Here is a 14740-nt window from a genome sequence, read left to right as displayed (position 1 = left end):
AGGGTGTAGTATGTATATAGTGTATATAGGGTGTAGTATGTATACAGTGTATATAGGGTGTACACAGTGTATATAGGGTGTAATGTGTATACAGTGTATATAGGGAGTCGGGTGTATATAGGGTGTAGTATGTATACAGTGTATATCGGGTGTAGTGTTATAACAGTGTATATAGAGTGTAGTGTGTAGACATTGTATATTGGGTGTAGTATGTATACAGTGTATATAGGGTGTAGTATGTATACAGTGTATATAGGGTGTAGTATGTATACAGTGTATATAGGGCATAGTGTGTATACAGTGTATATAGGGAGTCAGGTGTATATAGGGTGTAGTATGTATACAGTGTATATAGGGCGTAGTGTGTATACAGTGTATGTAGGGCGTAGTGTGTATACAGTGTATATAGGGTGTACACAGTGTATATAGGGTGTAGTGTGTATACAGTGTATATGGGGAGTAGGGTGTATATAGGGTGTAGTATGTATACAATACAGTGTATATAGGGTGTATACAGTGTATATTGGGTGTAGTGTGTATACAGTATATATAGGGTGTAAGGTGTATACAGTTTATATAGTATGTATATAGTGTGTATACAGTGTGTATAGGGTGTAATGTATATACAGTGTGAATAAGCTATAGTGTGTATAAAGTGTATATGGGATGTAGTGTGTTTACAGTGTATACATTGTATATTAGGTAGTATGTATATAGGGAGTAGTGTGTATATAGAGTGTAAAATGTTTATAATTATATAGTATGTATATAGTGTGTATATAGGGTGTAATGTATATACAGTGTGAATAAGGTGTAGTGTGTATAAAGTGTATATGGGATGTAGTGTGTATACAGTGTATATAAGGCGTATTGTGTAAAAAATTGTATATAGGTAGTGTGTATACAATGTATAGTGGGTGTAGTGTATATAGGATGTAGTGTGTATACAGTGTATATAGGGTGTATACAGTGTATATAGGGGTTAGTGTGTATACAGTGTATATAAGGTGTGTACAGTATATATAGGGTGTAGTGTGTATACAGTGTATATAGGGTGTAGTGTGTATACAGTGTATATAGGGCATATACAGTGTACATAGGGGTTGGTGTGTGTATACAGTGTATAGTGTGTATACAGTGTATATAGGGTGTAATATATATATACAGTGTGAATAAGGTGTAGTGTATATACAGTGTATATGGGATGTAGTGTATATAGGGTGTAGTGTGTATAGAGTGTATAGAGTGTATACAATGTAGTGTGTATGCAGTGTATATATGATGCAGTGTGTATACAGTATATATAGGGTGTAATGTATATACAGTTTGAATAATGTGTAGTGTGTATAAAGTAAAGTGTATATGGGATGTAGTGTGTATACAGTGTGTATAGGGTGTATACAGTGTATATTGGATGTAGTGTGTATTAAGTGTATATAGGGTGTAATGAATATACAGTGTGAATAAGGTGTAGTGTGTATAAAGTGTATAGGGTGTATGCAGTGTATATAGGATGTAGTATATATACAGTGTGAATAAAGTGTATAAAGTGTATATGGGATGTAGTGTGTATACAGTGTATATAGGGTGTAAACAGTGTATATAGGATGTAGTGTGTATACAGTGTATATAGGGTGTATACAGTGTATATAGGATGTAGTGTGTATACAGTGTATATAGGGTGTATACAGTGTATATTGGATGTAGTGTGTATACAGTGTATATAGGGTGTAATGTATATACAGTGTGAATAATGTGTAGTGTGTATAAAGTGTATAGGGTGTATGCAGTGTATATAGGATGTAGTATATATACAGTGTATATAGGGTGTAATGTATATACAGTGTGAATAAAGTGTATAAAGTGTATATGGGATGTAGTGTGTATACAGTGTATATAGGGTGTAAACAGTGTATATAGGATGTAGTGTGTATACAGTGTATATAGGGTGTAGTATGTATACAGTGTATATAGGATGTAGTGTGTATACAGGGTGTAATGTATATGCAGTGTGAATAAGGTGTAGTGTGTATAAAGTGTATATGGGATGTAGTGTGTATACAGTGTATATAGAGTGTAGTGTGTATACATTGTATAGGGTGTATACAGGATGTAGTGCGTATACAGGGTGTAATGTATATACAGTGTTTATAAGGTATAGTGTGTATCAAGTGTATATGGGATGTAGTGTGTATACAGTGTATATGGGGTGTATATATAGGATGTAGTGTATATACAGTGTATATAGGATGTGGTGTGTATACAGTGTATATAAGGTGTAGTGTGTATATAGGGTGTATACAGTGTATATAGGATGTAGTGTGTATACAGGGTGCAATGTATATACAGTGTGAATAAGGTGTAGTGTGTATAAAGTGTATATGAGATGTAGTGTGTATACAGTGTATGTAGGATGTAATGTATATACAGTGTGAATAATGTGTAGTGTGTATAAAGTGTATATGGGATTTGGTGTGTATATAGGATGCAGTGTGTATACATTGTACATGGGATGTAGTGTGTATACAGTGTATGTAGGGTGTAGTGTGTATATAGGGTGTAGTGTGTGTATACAGTGTATATAGGGTGTAGTGTGTATACAGTGTATATAGAGTGTAGTGTGTATACAGTATATATAGGATGTAGTGTGTATACAGTGTGTACGGTATGTAGTGTGTATATAGGGAGTAGGGTGTATACAGTGTATATAGGGTGTAGTGTGTATCCAGTGTATATAGGGTGTACACAGTGTATATAGGGTGTAGTGTGTATGCAGTGTATATAGAGTGTGGTGTGTATACAGTGTATTTTGGGTGTAGTGTGTATACAGTGTATATAGAGTGTAGTGTGTGTATATAGGGTGTAATGTGTATACAGTGTGAATAAGGTGTAGTGTGTATACTGCGTATATATATATATATAGGGTGAAGTGTGTATACAATGTATATAGGGTGTTGGGATAATGTATACAGTCACCTCTCCTCTCCAGATCTCCTCTCCCGTATTCTATGAATTGTTTGAGCTCCTCCATACAGATATTCTCCAGATAATTCTTGTTTCTCTCCCCCACTCTGACCTCCGGACTGTTCCATCTCTGTGTGGAGATCTGAGCCTCATTCATGGTTGGGATCCAGATCCATCTCTGTGTGTCCAGATACATGAGATCTCTCCCATCATATCCGTACTGATCATACCCCGCAGTGCCGCCGTCATCTCTCAGCTCACAGCCGTACATATACTGTACAATATGGATCCCTGCAGAGAGAAGAGGAAGATGTGACCCGGGATCAGAGGTGTGATGTGTGTAATATGTGATATAGGAGGTGATGGTATATGGAGGGGAGGGGGATGTATTACATTGAATGTGTTTATCAGTGGAATACCAAGGGGGGAGCGGCCCACCCCGGGTGCCGCGTAGCGGGAGGGGGGGGGGGCTGCTGCCGCCGGGCTGGCCTGCATCTTCGTGTGAAGGCAGCTGCGGTAGTTGCTCCTTCAGTCCGCGCTCCTCGCGCGGTGGGGGCGGTAAGAAGGTGAGTGCCTGGATAGGAGGGGGATGGGAAAGCAGCATATAGAGAAGTAGGGCTGAAACAACTAATCGATTAATCGACAACTAATCAATTATGAAAATAGTTGTCAACTATTTTCATAATCGATTATTCGGTCAGCCGATTAGTTGTCCTGCATACAGAATGCATTATTTGTTTACATATCAGAAAATACAGTGCAGCACACATACAGCTCAGTACACCGTCCATACATGTCAGTATACACAGTGCAGCACACATACAGCTCAGTACACCATCCATACATGTCAGTATACACAGTGCAGCACACATACAGCTCAGTACACCATCCATACATGTCAGTATACACAGTGCAGCACACATACAGCTCAGTACACCATCCATACATGTCAGTATACACAGTGCAGCACACATACAGCTCAGTACACTTTCCATACATGTCAGTATACACAGTGCAGCACACATACAGCTCAGTACACCATCCATACATGTCAGTATACACAGTGCAGCACACATACAGCTCAGTACACCGTCCATACATGTCAGTATACACAGTGCAGCACACATACAGCTCAGTACACCATCCATACATGTCAGTATACACAGTGCAGCACACATACAGCTCAGTACACCGTCCATACATGTCAGTATACACAGTGCAGCACACATGCAGCTCAGTACACCATCCATACATGTCAGTATACACAGTGCAGCACACATACAGCTCAGTACACCATCCATACATGTCAGTATACACAGTGCAGCACACATACAGCTCAGTACACCATCCATACATGTATGTAGATGGCAGAGAACCTGTGAATGTGTGAGGAGCAATGCCTCATGGGAAATGTAGTCCTGGGCAAGAGCAGGTACCAAGTGATTCTAAAGGCAGAGGTTGTTTTTTTTTTTTTTGTTACCTTGCTATAGGGACACTCTATACAGTACTATACTTTGCTGCTTCCTATAGGGGCACTTTGAAGGGAGGAGGTGTCAGAAGTTACACAGAGAGGATAAGTATGACAAGATTGTTGTTAAAAAGAAAAAATCCAACATTTCCAATCACTTTAAGGGCTCTGTGCTGGGAAGATCAGCATCTGACCCCAGAGAAGGTGGAGGTGATAGACTGGAGGTAATAGAAGACATTACAATTACATTTAAAGTAAAAGTTTACTAGTATTGTGCATTATATTTACAATTATTATATCCATGAAAGAAAAGTCTCAGCTGTTAGTACTACTTTAATATAAAAATGTTATTCCCCCCTCCACCCTTCATATAGCTTCATGTCTGACTCCCAGTTAAAATATCCTGCATATCCGACTTCTGGGTATATTTATTTTATATACATACACATGATACAAGGTATAATACTTTCACTGTTTCACAGTAGAAATTATAATTATATTACAGTAGCGATATCTGCTTTTTTTTTTTTTTTTTTACTATAAAAAGGGGCTATTTTTTTTTTAACCCCATCCTGACAGGTGATATAAAAAAAAGCATGCTGCTGCAACTAAATGTCTTCTGCTGCCCATACATGTATTGGATTTTTGGACAAAAATATTTGCATCTATATTTGTACAAAAATTATTTGTATATTCGTTGAATGGACGAGTGTTGTTTGAAAATTCCACTTGCTTTTTGCTTTTAACATTCAATTTTAAAATGAATATAACTTCTGAGCAAAAACCACATACACTATTTGAAGATTAGTTTGATTGAGAAGTTTTCTATTCTGCTCCTTCAAATTTTCCTGTCACTGTGGTTGACAATTAACACCAAATGGACCCCACTAATGGTTAGAAAAATCGGATAAAAGTTTTTAAAAATTTTCTAAAAAAATGTAGTTTGTGTATGGCCAGCATAAGTGACAGCAGGCGCAGGGAGCTTGTATCAAACTACCTGCCTATTAATAAAGAGTCTATCATGAATGTTATATACCAATGCGGTCTGAAAATTTACAAAGCAGTGTTTTAGGTTTTTTAAAAATATTGATCTCTGAGTCTGACATTTAAACCTCTAATAATACATATATCTGTCTCAGAGTGGATCCAACTATATAGCTGAATATTTATATTTACCACAGCAAATATTAACTAAATTATAATACACCAACCTTTTTTTTGAGGTTTTTATCCGATTAGTCGATCAATCGAAACAATAATCGGCCAACTAATCGATTATGAAAATAATCGTTAGTTGCAGCCCTATAGAGGAGTTGATCTTTCCATATTCCTCCTGCAGCCACTGAATGTCCGATTCTCCTCCTCTCCCTCCTGCAGGCATTGAGCGGCTGCAGGAGGAATACAGAAAGATCAATTCCTCTATATGCAGCTGTCCCATCCCCCTCCTATCCAACTTCTTTTGCTGGACCCCCCAGTGCTGTCCAGCCCCCCCCTTTTCCAGCCCCCAGTGTTTGTTAGCCCCCCGTGCTCTTCAGCTCCCCACAGTATTTTTCAGCCTCACCCCTCATGCTCTCAGGCTCCCCCAGTGCTCTCCACCCCCCTGTGCTCCCCCCTTAGTGATCTCCAGTCCCCCCCAGTGCTCTCCAGTCTCCCCCCCCATGCTCTCTATCCACCCCCCCCTGTCCCACTGGTTTTCCCTGCCCCCCCGTGCTCTCCACCCCTTAACTCTCCAACCCCCCTGCAATGCTTTCCAAGCCCCCCCCTTAATTCTCTACAGTCTTCCCCCCGCCCTTCAGCTCCTCCAGTGCTCTCTGCTTCCCCTGTGCTCTCCCGCCCCCCTAGTGCTCTTGTATCATGTCTGCAGTGTCTGACCATCTCTTGTATCATGTCCGCAGTGTCTGACCATCTCCTGTATCATGTCCGCAGGCACTGACTATCTCTCGTATCATGTCTGCAGTCTCTGACCATCTCCTGTATCATGTTCGCGGTCTCTGACCATCTCCTGTAGGATGTCTCCAATCTCTTACTCAAACTTCAACACATTGCTAATAGTATTGTCTACCTGTTAATGCCGAAGGTAGGACTGCGCAGGGGAGGCAGAGAGTGTAAAAGGGGGCACTGCGATTTGAGAGACGGGGGGTGGGGGGGTCAAACTGCACTGTGGGGGGCTGTGAAATTTGGTAAATATTCTTGAAAACATACATTTTTGCGGGTGTTTTTACATTTTAACCACTTGTCGACTGCTCACGTTGAGGGTACTGCGGCAAAGTGGCTCGTCATCGTCCAGCAGCATAGACCTACGTCGCTGGATTCCTCCCCTTCTCGGCGGCGCGCGCGCGCTGCCGGAGGCTCGCTCCCGCTGTATTCAGACACAGCGGGATTCGGGCAAGGGGAGGAGAGGCGGTGATTACCGCCGCTCTTCCCTGATCGTCGGGGATCGAGTGAGGAAATCCGCCCGCTTGTGTAAACAAAGCGGGCGGATCTCCTATGTGACAGGCAGGGACAGATTACAGGATTCAGCATAGCTGAACCTGCGATCTGGGCCTGTGTCACTCAATCCCCTCCCCCCACACACGTCAGTAAGCACCAGGCATACATTTAACCCCTTGATCACCAATAAAGTTAACCCCTTCCCTGCCAGTGTCATTATTACAGTAACAGTGCATATTTATAGCACTGATTACTGTAGTAATGTCACTGGTACCCCCAAAAATGTCAGTTAGGGGTCCGATCTGTCCGCCGCAATGTCGCAGTCCCGCAAAAAAAAAATCAAAAATAAAAAAAAAAAAAAAAAAAAAAAAAAAAATCGCAGATCGCCGCCATTACTAGTTAAAAAAAAAAAACCATAAAAATGACAAATTTCCCGTAGTTAGTAGCTGCAATAACTTTTGCGTAAACCAATCAAAATACGCTTATTGCGATTTTTTTACCAAAAATATGTAGCAGAAAACAAATTGGCCTAAAATGTTAAAAAATGTTAGCTTTTTACACTTTTTTTTGGGGGGGGGGGGGAATTTCATATAAAAAATTTTGAAAAATATTGTTATTTTTTTCAAAATTGTCGCTCTTTTTTTGTTTATAGCGCAAAAAGTAAAAATCGCACAGGTGATCAAATAATAATTTGGGTACAGCGTCGCATGATCGCGCAATTGTCCGTTAAAATAACGCAATGCCGAATCGCAAAATATGGCCTGTTCAGGAATGGGGTAAAATCTTCCGGTCTTAAAGCGGTTAAAAATACGCTCATTGAGAATTTTTTTTGTCAAAGACATGTAGCTAAATACATTTTGGCCTAAATATATGACAAAAATTTAATATATTGGATATTTTTTAACTGTCAAAGTAGAAAATTTTTTTGCAAAATTTTCGATCTTTTTTTATTAATATCGCAAAAAATGAACAAAGTGCACAGGTGATCAAATAACACCAAAAGAAATCTCTGTTTGTAGGAAAAAAAGGACGTAAATTTTGTTTGGGTACGGCGTTACATGATCGCGCAATTGTCAGTTAAAGTCGCACAGTGCCAAGTTGCAAAAAGTGGCCTGGACATAAAGCAGGAAAATCCTCCGGTGGTAAAGTTTAGGGGGGGTGCCAGATATAGGATCAGTCCCAGGTGCCAAATGCTCTAGGTACGCCACTGGTGTGTATGTAGATTATATATACAGCTGCAAGAAAAAGTATGTGAACCCTTTGGAATTATATGGATTTCTGCACAAATTGGTGATAAAATGTGATCTGATCATCATCTAAGTCACACAATAGACAATCACAGTCTGCTTAAACTAATAACACACAAAGAATGAAATGTTGCCATGTTTTTATTGAACACACCATGTAAACATTCACAGTGCAGGTGGAAAAAGTATGTGAACCCTTGGATTTAATAACTGGTTAAACCTCCTTTGGCAGCAATAACTTCAACCAAACGTTTCCTGTAGTTGCAGATCAGACGTGCACAATGGTCAGGACTAAGTCTTGACCATTCCTCTTTACAGAACTGTTTCAGTTCAGCAATATTCTTGGGATGTTTGGTGTGAATCCCTTTCTTGAGGTCATGCCACAGCATCTCAATCAGGTTGAGGTCAGGACTCTGACTGGGCCACTTCAGAAGGTGTATTTTCTTCTGTTTAAGCCATTCTGTTGTTGATTTACTTCTATGCTTTGGGTCATTGTCCTGTTGCAACACCCATCTTCTGTTGAGCTTCAGCTGGTAGACAGATGGCCTTAAGTTCTCCTGCAAAATGTCTTGATAAAATTGGGAATTAATTTTTCCTTCGATGATAGCAATCCGTCCAGGCCCTGACGCAGCAAAGCAGCCCCAAACCATGATGCCCCAACCACCATACTTCACAGTTGGGATGAGGTTTTGATATTGGTGTGCTGTGCCTCTTTTTCACCACACATAGTGTTGTGTGTTTCTTCCAAACAACTCAACTTTGGTTTCATCTGTCCACAGAATATTTTTCCAGTACTGCTGTGGAACATCCAGGTGCTCTTGTGCAAACTGTAAACGTGCAGCAATGTTTTGTTTGGACAGCAGTGGCTTCCTCTGTGGTATCCTCCCATGAAATCCATTCTTGTTTAGTGTTTTACGTATTGTAGATTGGCTAACAGGGATGTTAGCATTTGCCAGTGCAAAATTTGCAGTTTTGTAAGTCTTTAGCTGACACTCTAGGATTCTTCTTCACCTCATTGAGCAGTCTGCGCTGTGCTCTTGCAGTCATCTTTACAGGACAGCCACTCCTAGGGAGAGTAGCAGCAGTGCTGAACTTTCTCCATCTATAGACAATTTGTCTTACCGTGGACTGATGAACAGCAAGGCTTTTGGAGATCCTTTTATAACCCTTTCCAGCTTTATGCAAGTCAATAATTCTTAATCGTAGGTCTTCTGAGAGCTCTTTTGTGCGAGGCATCATTCACATCAGGCAATGCTTCTTGTGAAAAGCAAACCCAGAACTGGTGTGTGTTTTTTTTATAGGGCAGGGCAGCTGTAACCAACACCTCCAATCTCATCTCATTGATTGGAACCCAGTTGGCTGATATCTCACTCCAATTTGCTCTTGGAGATGTCATTAGTCTAGGGGTTCACATACTTTTTCCACCTGCACTGTGAATGTTTACATGGTGTGTTCAATAAAAACATGGCAACATTTCATTCTGTGTGTGTTATTAGTTTAAGCAGACTGTGATTGTCTATTGTTGTGACTTAGATGATGATGATCAGATCACATTTTATGCCCAATTTGCGCAGAAATCCATCATTTCAAAGGGTTCACATACTTTTTCTTGCAGCTGTATATTCTGTAGTTCAGAGTATAAGACATGTTTTCTGTATGTAATATAGGACTCCTGTGTTCTCCTTTCTCTGCCCAATCACCGACCCGGATGTCTGTCATGTGACCTCTAACCACCTCCCAGATCAGCAAAACAGAAAGTCCTAAGAAAAGTAGCCGTACTACCAATGAATTCATAGATCTTTCTACATTAGTATTAAAGACAATACTACAACATAGGACTCGGCATAACAACTTATAACTGCAAATAAAAATGATCCAACATCACATTCCCCTGACCATCTCCTGAGGAAGTGTCCATTCCACCATGACACACATAACCCATCATCCTTTCCTCCTTCTCTATACACAGTACAGAGGTAGCAGTGTTCTTCTTTATTTTTTAGCACCTGGGGGTCATCTACTGAATCGGGTAAAATACATTTCCTGGGATCTCTAATCAGCACCCCCAGGACTGACATCAGCTGATCGTTCAATCTCTTTTATCAAAGAAGCCGAGTGGAAAATTTTTGGCTGAACAGCCCCTGCATCCAATCAGATGTATATTGAGAGTCGGGGGCCACAGCAGGTGATTCTGTTAGAGAAATCAACCCTCAGTCTGAACTACAGAGATCTTTACATGTATGGCCAGTTCAGGTTAGGTGCTTTGTACTGTGTTCATCCCTGGACACAGCTTATATTGCACATAATTCCCCATTATCACTTAGTATTGATAGGTTTTCACTTTGTTATGGAATATGATTTTTTTTAACTGGCTTCATCTTAGGCTACGTTCACATGTCAGCATAGCGATCACGGGCAGAATCACCGCGATTCAGCCCGCGATCCGGAAATCATTGCAAATTGCGGGACGCCTATCCGTTGCCCGTGATTTGCAATAGCACCCCAAATGCTGTGCGATATTGCCGCGATTTCCGCCTGCCGGATCGCGGTAACATCGCACAAAAAAAAATCACGGAACGCATGACGCCCCAAAGAAGCTCTTATACCTTTTTTGGGCTTCATGCGTCCCGCAATTTTTTTTGCACGATGTTACCGCGATTCGGCAGGCGGAAATCGCGGCAACATCGCACAGCGTTTGGGGTGCTATTGCAAATCACGGGCAACGCATAGGCGTCCCGCGATTTGCAATGATTTCCGGATCGCGGGCAGAATCGCGGTGATTCTGCCCGCGATCGCTACGCTGACATGTGAACGGAGCCTTATGTTTATAAAATGTTTACATATATTTATATAAACCTTCCTACCTGCACCTGTGTGTTGATCATGTAGTTTCATTGTGTCATTTGTTGTCCTGTACATACAGCCTATAGTACAATAAACCTTCACATTCCGGTGTCAGCAGTTTATGTTCATATTGAAACATGAGGCATGTGGTATGGCACTGCACAGGTTAATGCATGTCCTCTGTAGTGTGAGAACTGACACTTCCTGTGAGGAAACTATGTATCCCACAATCCCCGGGTCTCTCAGCCTGGTGCTTTGCAGGTAAGAGCTAAATAGATCTGACAGCTACACACAGGCAGAACATTAACAGATACAGACAGCTGACATACAGATGGAAGATGTGTTTTTATGACATTAGCACTCTTCTCACTTTTGTGGTGTGACAAACAGTATATGGCAACACATGCACTGGACATTGTGATCTGCAACAGGAAGTTGTCTTGTCACTTTGGTGATTAGGGACAGGGAAGCACAGGGAATATAACTACACTGCTGTAATTGTGACACCTGTGCGCATGCACAGAAGTGACATTCTAAACAAAGAAAAAACACATAGTGCTCTCTGTCTCCTAGACAAATGTGCCTTAAAAACACACTAACATAAAATCTGATAAAACCAGCTCTTCTATAAACCTGACTGGGAAGCTGCTCCTTGTTGCCACTGTACACAGGCACGCAATCTCTCACTATGCAGTATCTTCTTCCGGGTAGCACACCGGCGCAGCCTTTCCTTCAACTCGGTTTCTTTGTCCCATCCTAAACATTACATCAATTTCATCTGGGCTCTTTTTTTCTGTATTACAGATCCAGATCTACAGGTAAGAGGTATCCTTTCCGGATTCTTCCACTTTTTACATACTGTAAATGTTCCCTGTATGAAAATAGCACCTGTACCAAAATACTGGGGGGGGGGGGGGGGGGAGAATATGCTGGAATGTTTTACTACACACTACATGCAGTGACAGACATTTTAGCACATGGTAAAACATCTGTCACCGCAGGGACACACAGGAAACAATATTTTCCAATGTGTTCCATTCACACTGCAATACAATGCAGACATACTGCATTTGATGGCAGTGCACTGTGATGTATCACATGGCAATGTAAAGCAACACAATGCATCACACTGCTGTACATTGCTGGGAATGAAGTGTACATCTTGTACATTGCTGTGAATGAAGTGTACATCTTGTACACTTCAAATAAAGTTTGTACAAAAAAAGGGAGCCATGTCATGTGCTGAAACATGCACCATACTGCCCCTTACTGCAGCCGGTGTAACGTGAGAATTACCTACCCTCGTCACTTCCTGCTAGGAACAGCTGAGCAGCGCAGCAGTGCGCATGCTCACAGCCCAGGATACGTAATGGAAGAGCTGAGGAGGTGAATAGTGCGCATACGCACTGGTATGAAATGATCACAGTGTACTAGGGATGCACCGAAATTTCGGCCACCGAAATTATCGGCCGAAAATGAGCCTCTCATTTCGGCCGATAATGGGTTAACAGTGCCGAAATTAATATGGCCCCCGTGAGGAAGGAGGAGGGCGCAGCGCAGGGCAGGTTTTAAAAGTCCCGCCTCTGGCCGGCCGCCCGCCTCTCAACTGACGTCCCTACTACGATATCTGTGCATTAATGAAGGCGGGGGGCGGGGCGAGTGTCCGCTAATAGATAGCACTATGATCCTTCCCTGTCAGCTCAGTGGTACTGTGTGTGAATGAGAACTGAGCTGACACCGGGCGGGGGGCGGGAGGAGCGGCCGCTAATAGATACAACTATGTGAGCCTTCACTTCACTTACATGTCAGAGGAGATACGTGCCTGACATGTAAGTGAAGTGAAGGCTCACATAGTTGTATCTATTAGCGGCCGCTCCTCCCGCCCCCCCGCCCGGTGTCAGCTCAGTTCTCATTCACACACAGTACCACTGAGCTGACAGGGAAGGATCATAGTGCTATTAGCGGCCACTCGCAGGTAGGTAATTCTCACGGAACACCGGCAACAGAGAATTGCTCTGGCAGTGAATTCAGCCTTAGGGCTGGTTCACACCACAAAAACGTATTCCAGATCCATTACAGGTGTGTTTCTGCATGCACGTTTTTAGCGCGTTCCAGAATGCTTTTTTTTCCCCTGTTTTCTTTTTCACTGTATTGGGGTCCAGTGCGTTTTTGATGCGTTCCAATGCATTCCGGTGTGTTTTACCACGTTTTAGTATAGTCCAGTGCAGGAAAAATGCAGCATGTTCTACTTTTTTTTCTGGAACTGGAACACAATGGAACGAACTGCACTGGGGTAAGCTATGCCATTGGAAACCATATAACCTACTATCTATTAGTTTTTCATGCAGAAAAAAACCCACTGAACTGCTGGTGGTGTGAACTGGCCCTTATTGTTTTTATGGTTTGGGGTATTTTGCTATGTCTTATCTTAGTTAAAAAAAATAAAAAAAAATGTGTATATGTGTGTGTGTGTGTGTATATATATATATATATATATATATATATATATATAAGGGATTAGCTCGGTGGCGGGTGTGGATGACCCCTTGGGGGGTGCGTTTTCCCAGAGAGGTAGCCGACAAGTGCTTGCAAACAAACAGTGTGGTTTATTAAGTGTTAGGCCGCAGGCCTTTATTTGTGGGAGGAGCTAGCGTGCCTTTAAGACGCTGCTCCTCCCCTCCCCGCCTGCCGCGTCACACGCTGTCACCGGACAGCCGAACTTCCGGTCCCCCAGGCCCCGCGGGAGGTGCAGCGGACACCGCCGGCTCCCGCTGACACCACCGACTCCCGCTGGCATCAGATGGCACCGCCGAATCCCGCTGACACTGCCGACTCCAGATGGCACCGCCGACTCCCGCTGACACCGCCGACCTCGCTGGCACCGCCGACTCCGCTGACGCCACTGCCGCAGGTCCCCTCCGGCCTGCCTCCAACTTGCCAGCCTCCTGCACCATCATCCCCCGCTCGGGCGGCCCGTCCATCCATCCGGCCGCGCCGGGTGGCAGGTACCGCTGAGAGGGGTTTCCTGGGGGGGTTTCCTGAGGGGGCTTGATGTCTGCCTTGCCTGCTCCAGGCCACGGCATACTGCATACGAGGGTTTCTGGGGGGGGGGGGTCTTGTTCTGCCTTGCCTGCGTCAGGCCACGGCCCTGCTTCTCACTACTCTCTGTCTTTTCCACTGTCACTGGCTGCGTACTTCTATGCTGTTATTACTGTTTTTACTATATGTACCGTTACTCTACTATGGACACTACTTGTTACCATGGGTACTACTCTAATACTATTGGTGATTAGGGGTACTGTTACTGCTATACTTGCTATGGGTTGGTACTCTTATACTTTTTGTTACTTTGGGTACTGCTACTTAATACTGTTGTTACTAGGGGCACCGCTACTCTGCTAATACTACTTTGCTATGAGTATTGCTACTTCAAGGGAATATTGTTACTATAGGGATTGCTACTCTGATACCATGGGTACTGCCGCTATGTTACTGTTAACTACTGTTATCTCTTGGACTGTTGCCATACGTACCGCCACACTCCCATTTCCGTGTTCCACTGGTTACAACTGCACGACTATACTGTTTAATACCACAACTAAACTGCATACCGATACACTACCATGCCGTTATTGCATGCACCATGGCTTCAATTACTACCACACGCGCTACTGCCCTACACCTACGGATGTGCGGGCAATACCACTACCTTACGTGTGCCTTGCCATACATGCTACGCATGACACTACTGTGGTCACGGCTACTCGGCCATGCTACTTCACTGTTG

At 42.7% G+C, this 14740-nt stretch overlaps 1 protein-coding gene across 1 annotated transcript in view; it reads right to left on the bottom strand.

The window, feature by feature from the left end:
* Positions 1-14740, bottom strand: part of LOC309559453 (class I histocompatibility antigen, F10 alpha chain-like) — a 248849-nt gene that overhangs the window by 38917 nt on the left and 195192 nt on the right. Inside the window, exon 3 of the mRNA XM_082262723.1 lies at positions 2977-3255. Within this exon, the coding sequence (XP_082118849.1) occupies positions 2977-3255 (279 nt within the window). The remainder of the gene's footprint in view (positions 1-2976; positions 3256-14740) is intronic.

The sequence above is a fragment of the Pelophylax lessonae genome, assembly GCF_965119305.1.
Source record: "Pelophylax lessonae genome assembly, chromosome: 7".
Classification (NCBI taxonomy): Eukaryota; Metazoa; Chordata; class Amphibia; order Anura; family Ranidae; genus Pelophylax; species Pelophylax lessonae.
Note: the sequence above shows the minus strand (reverse complement) of the source record. Positions and strands in the feature narration are given on the sequence as shown.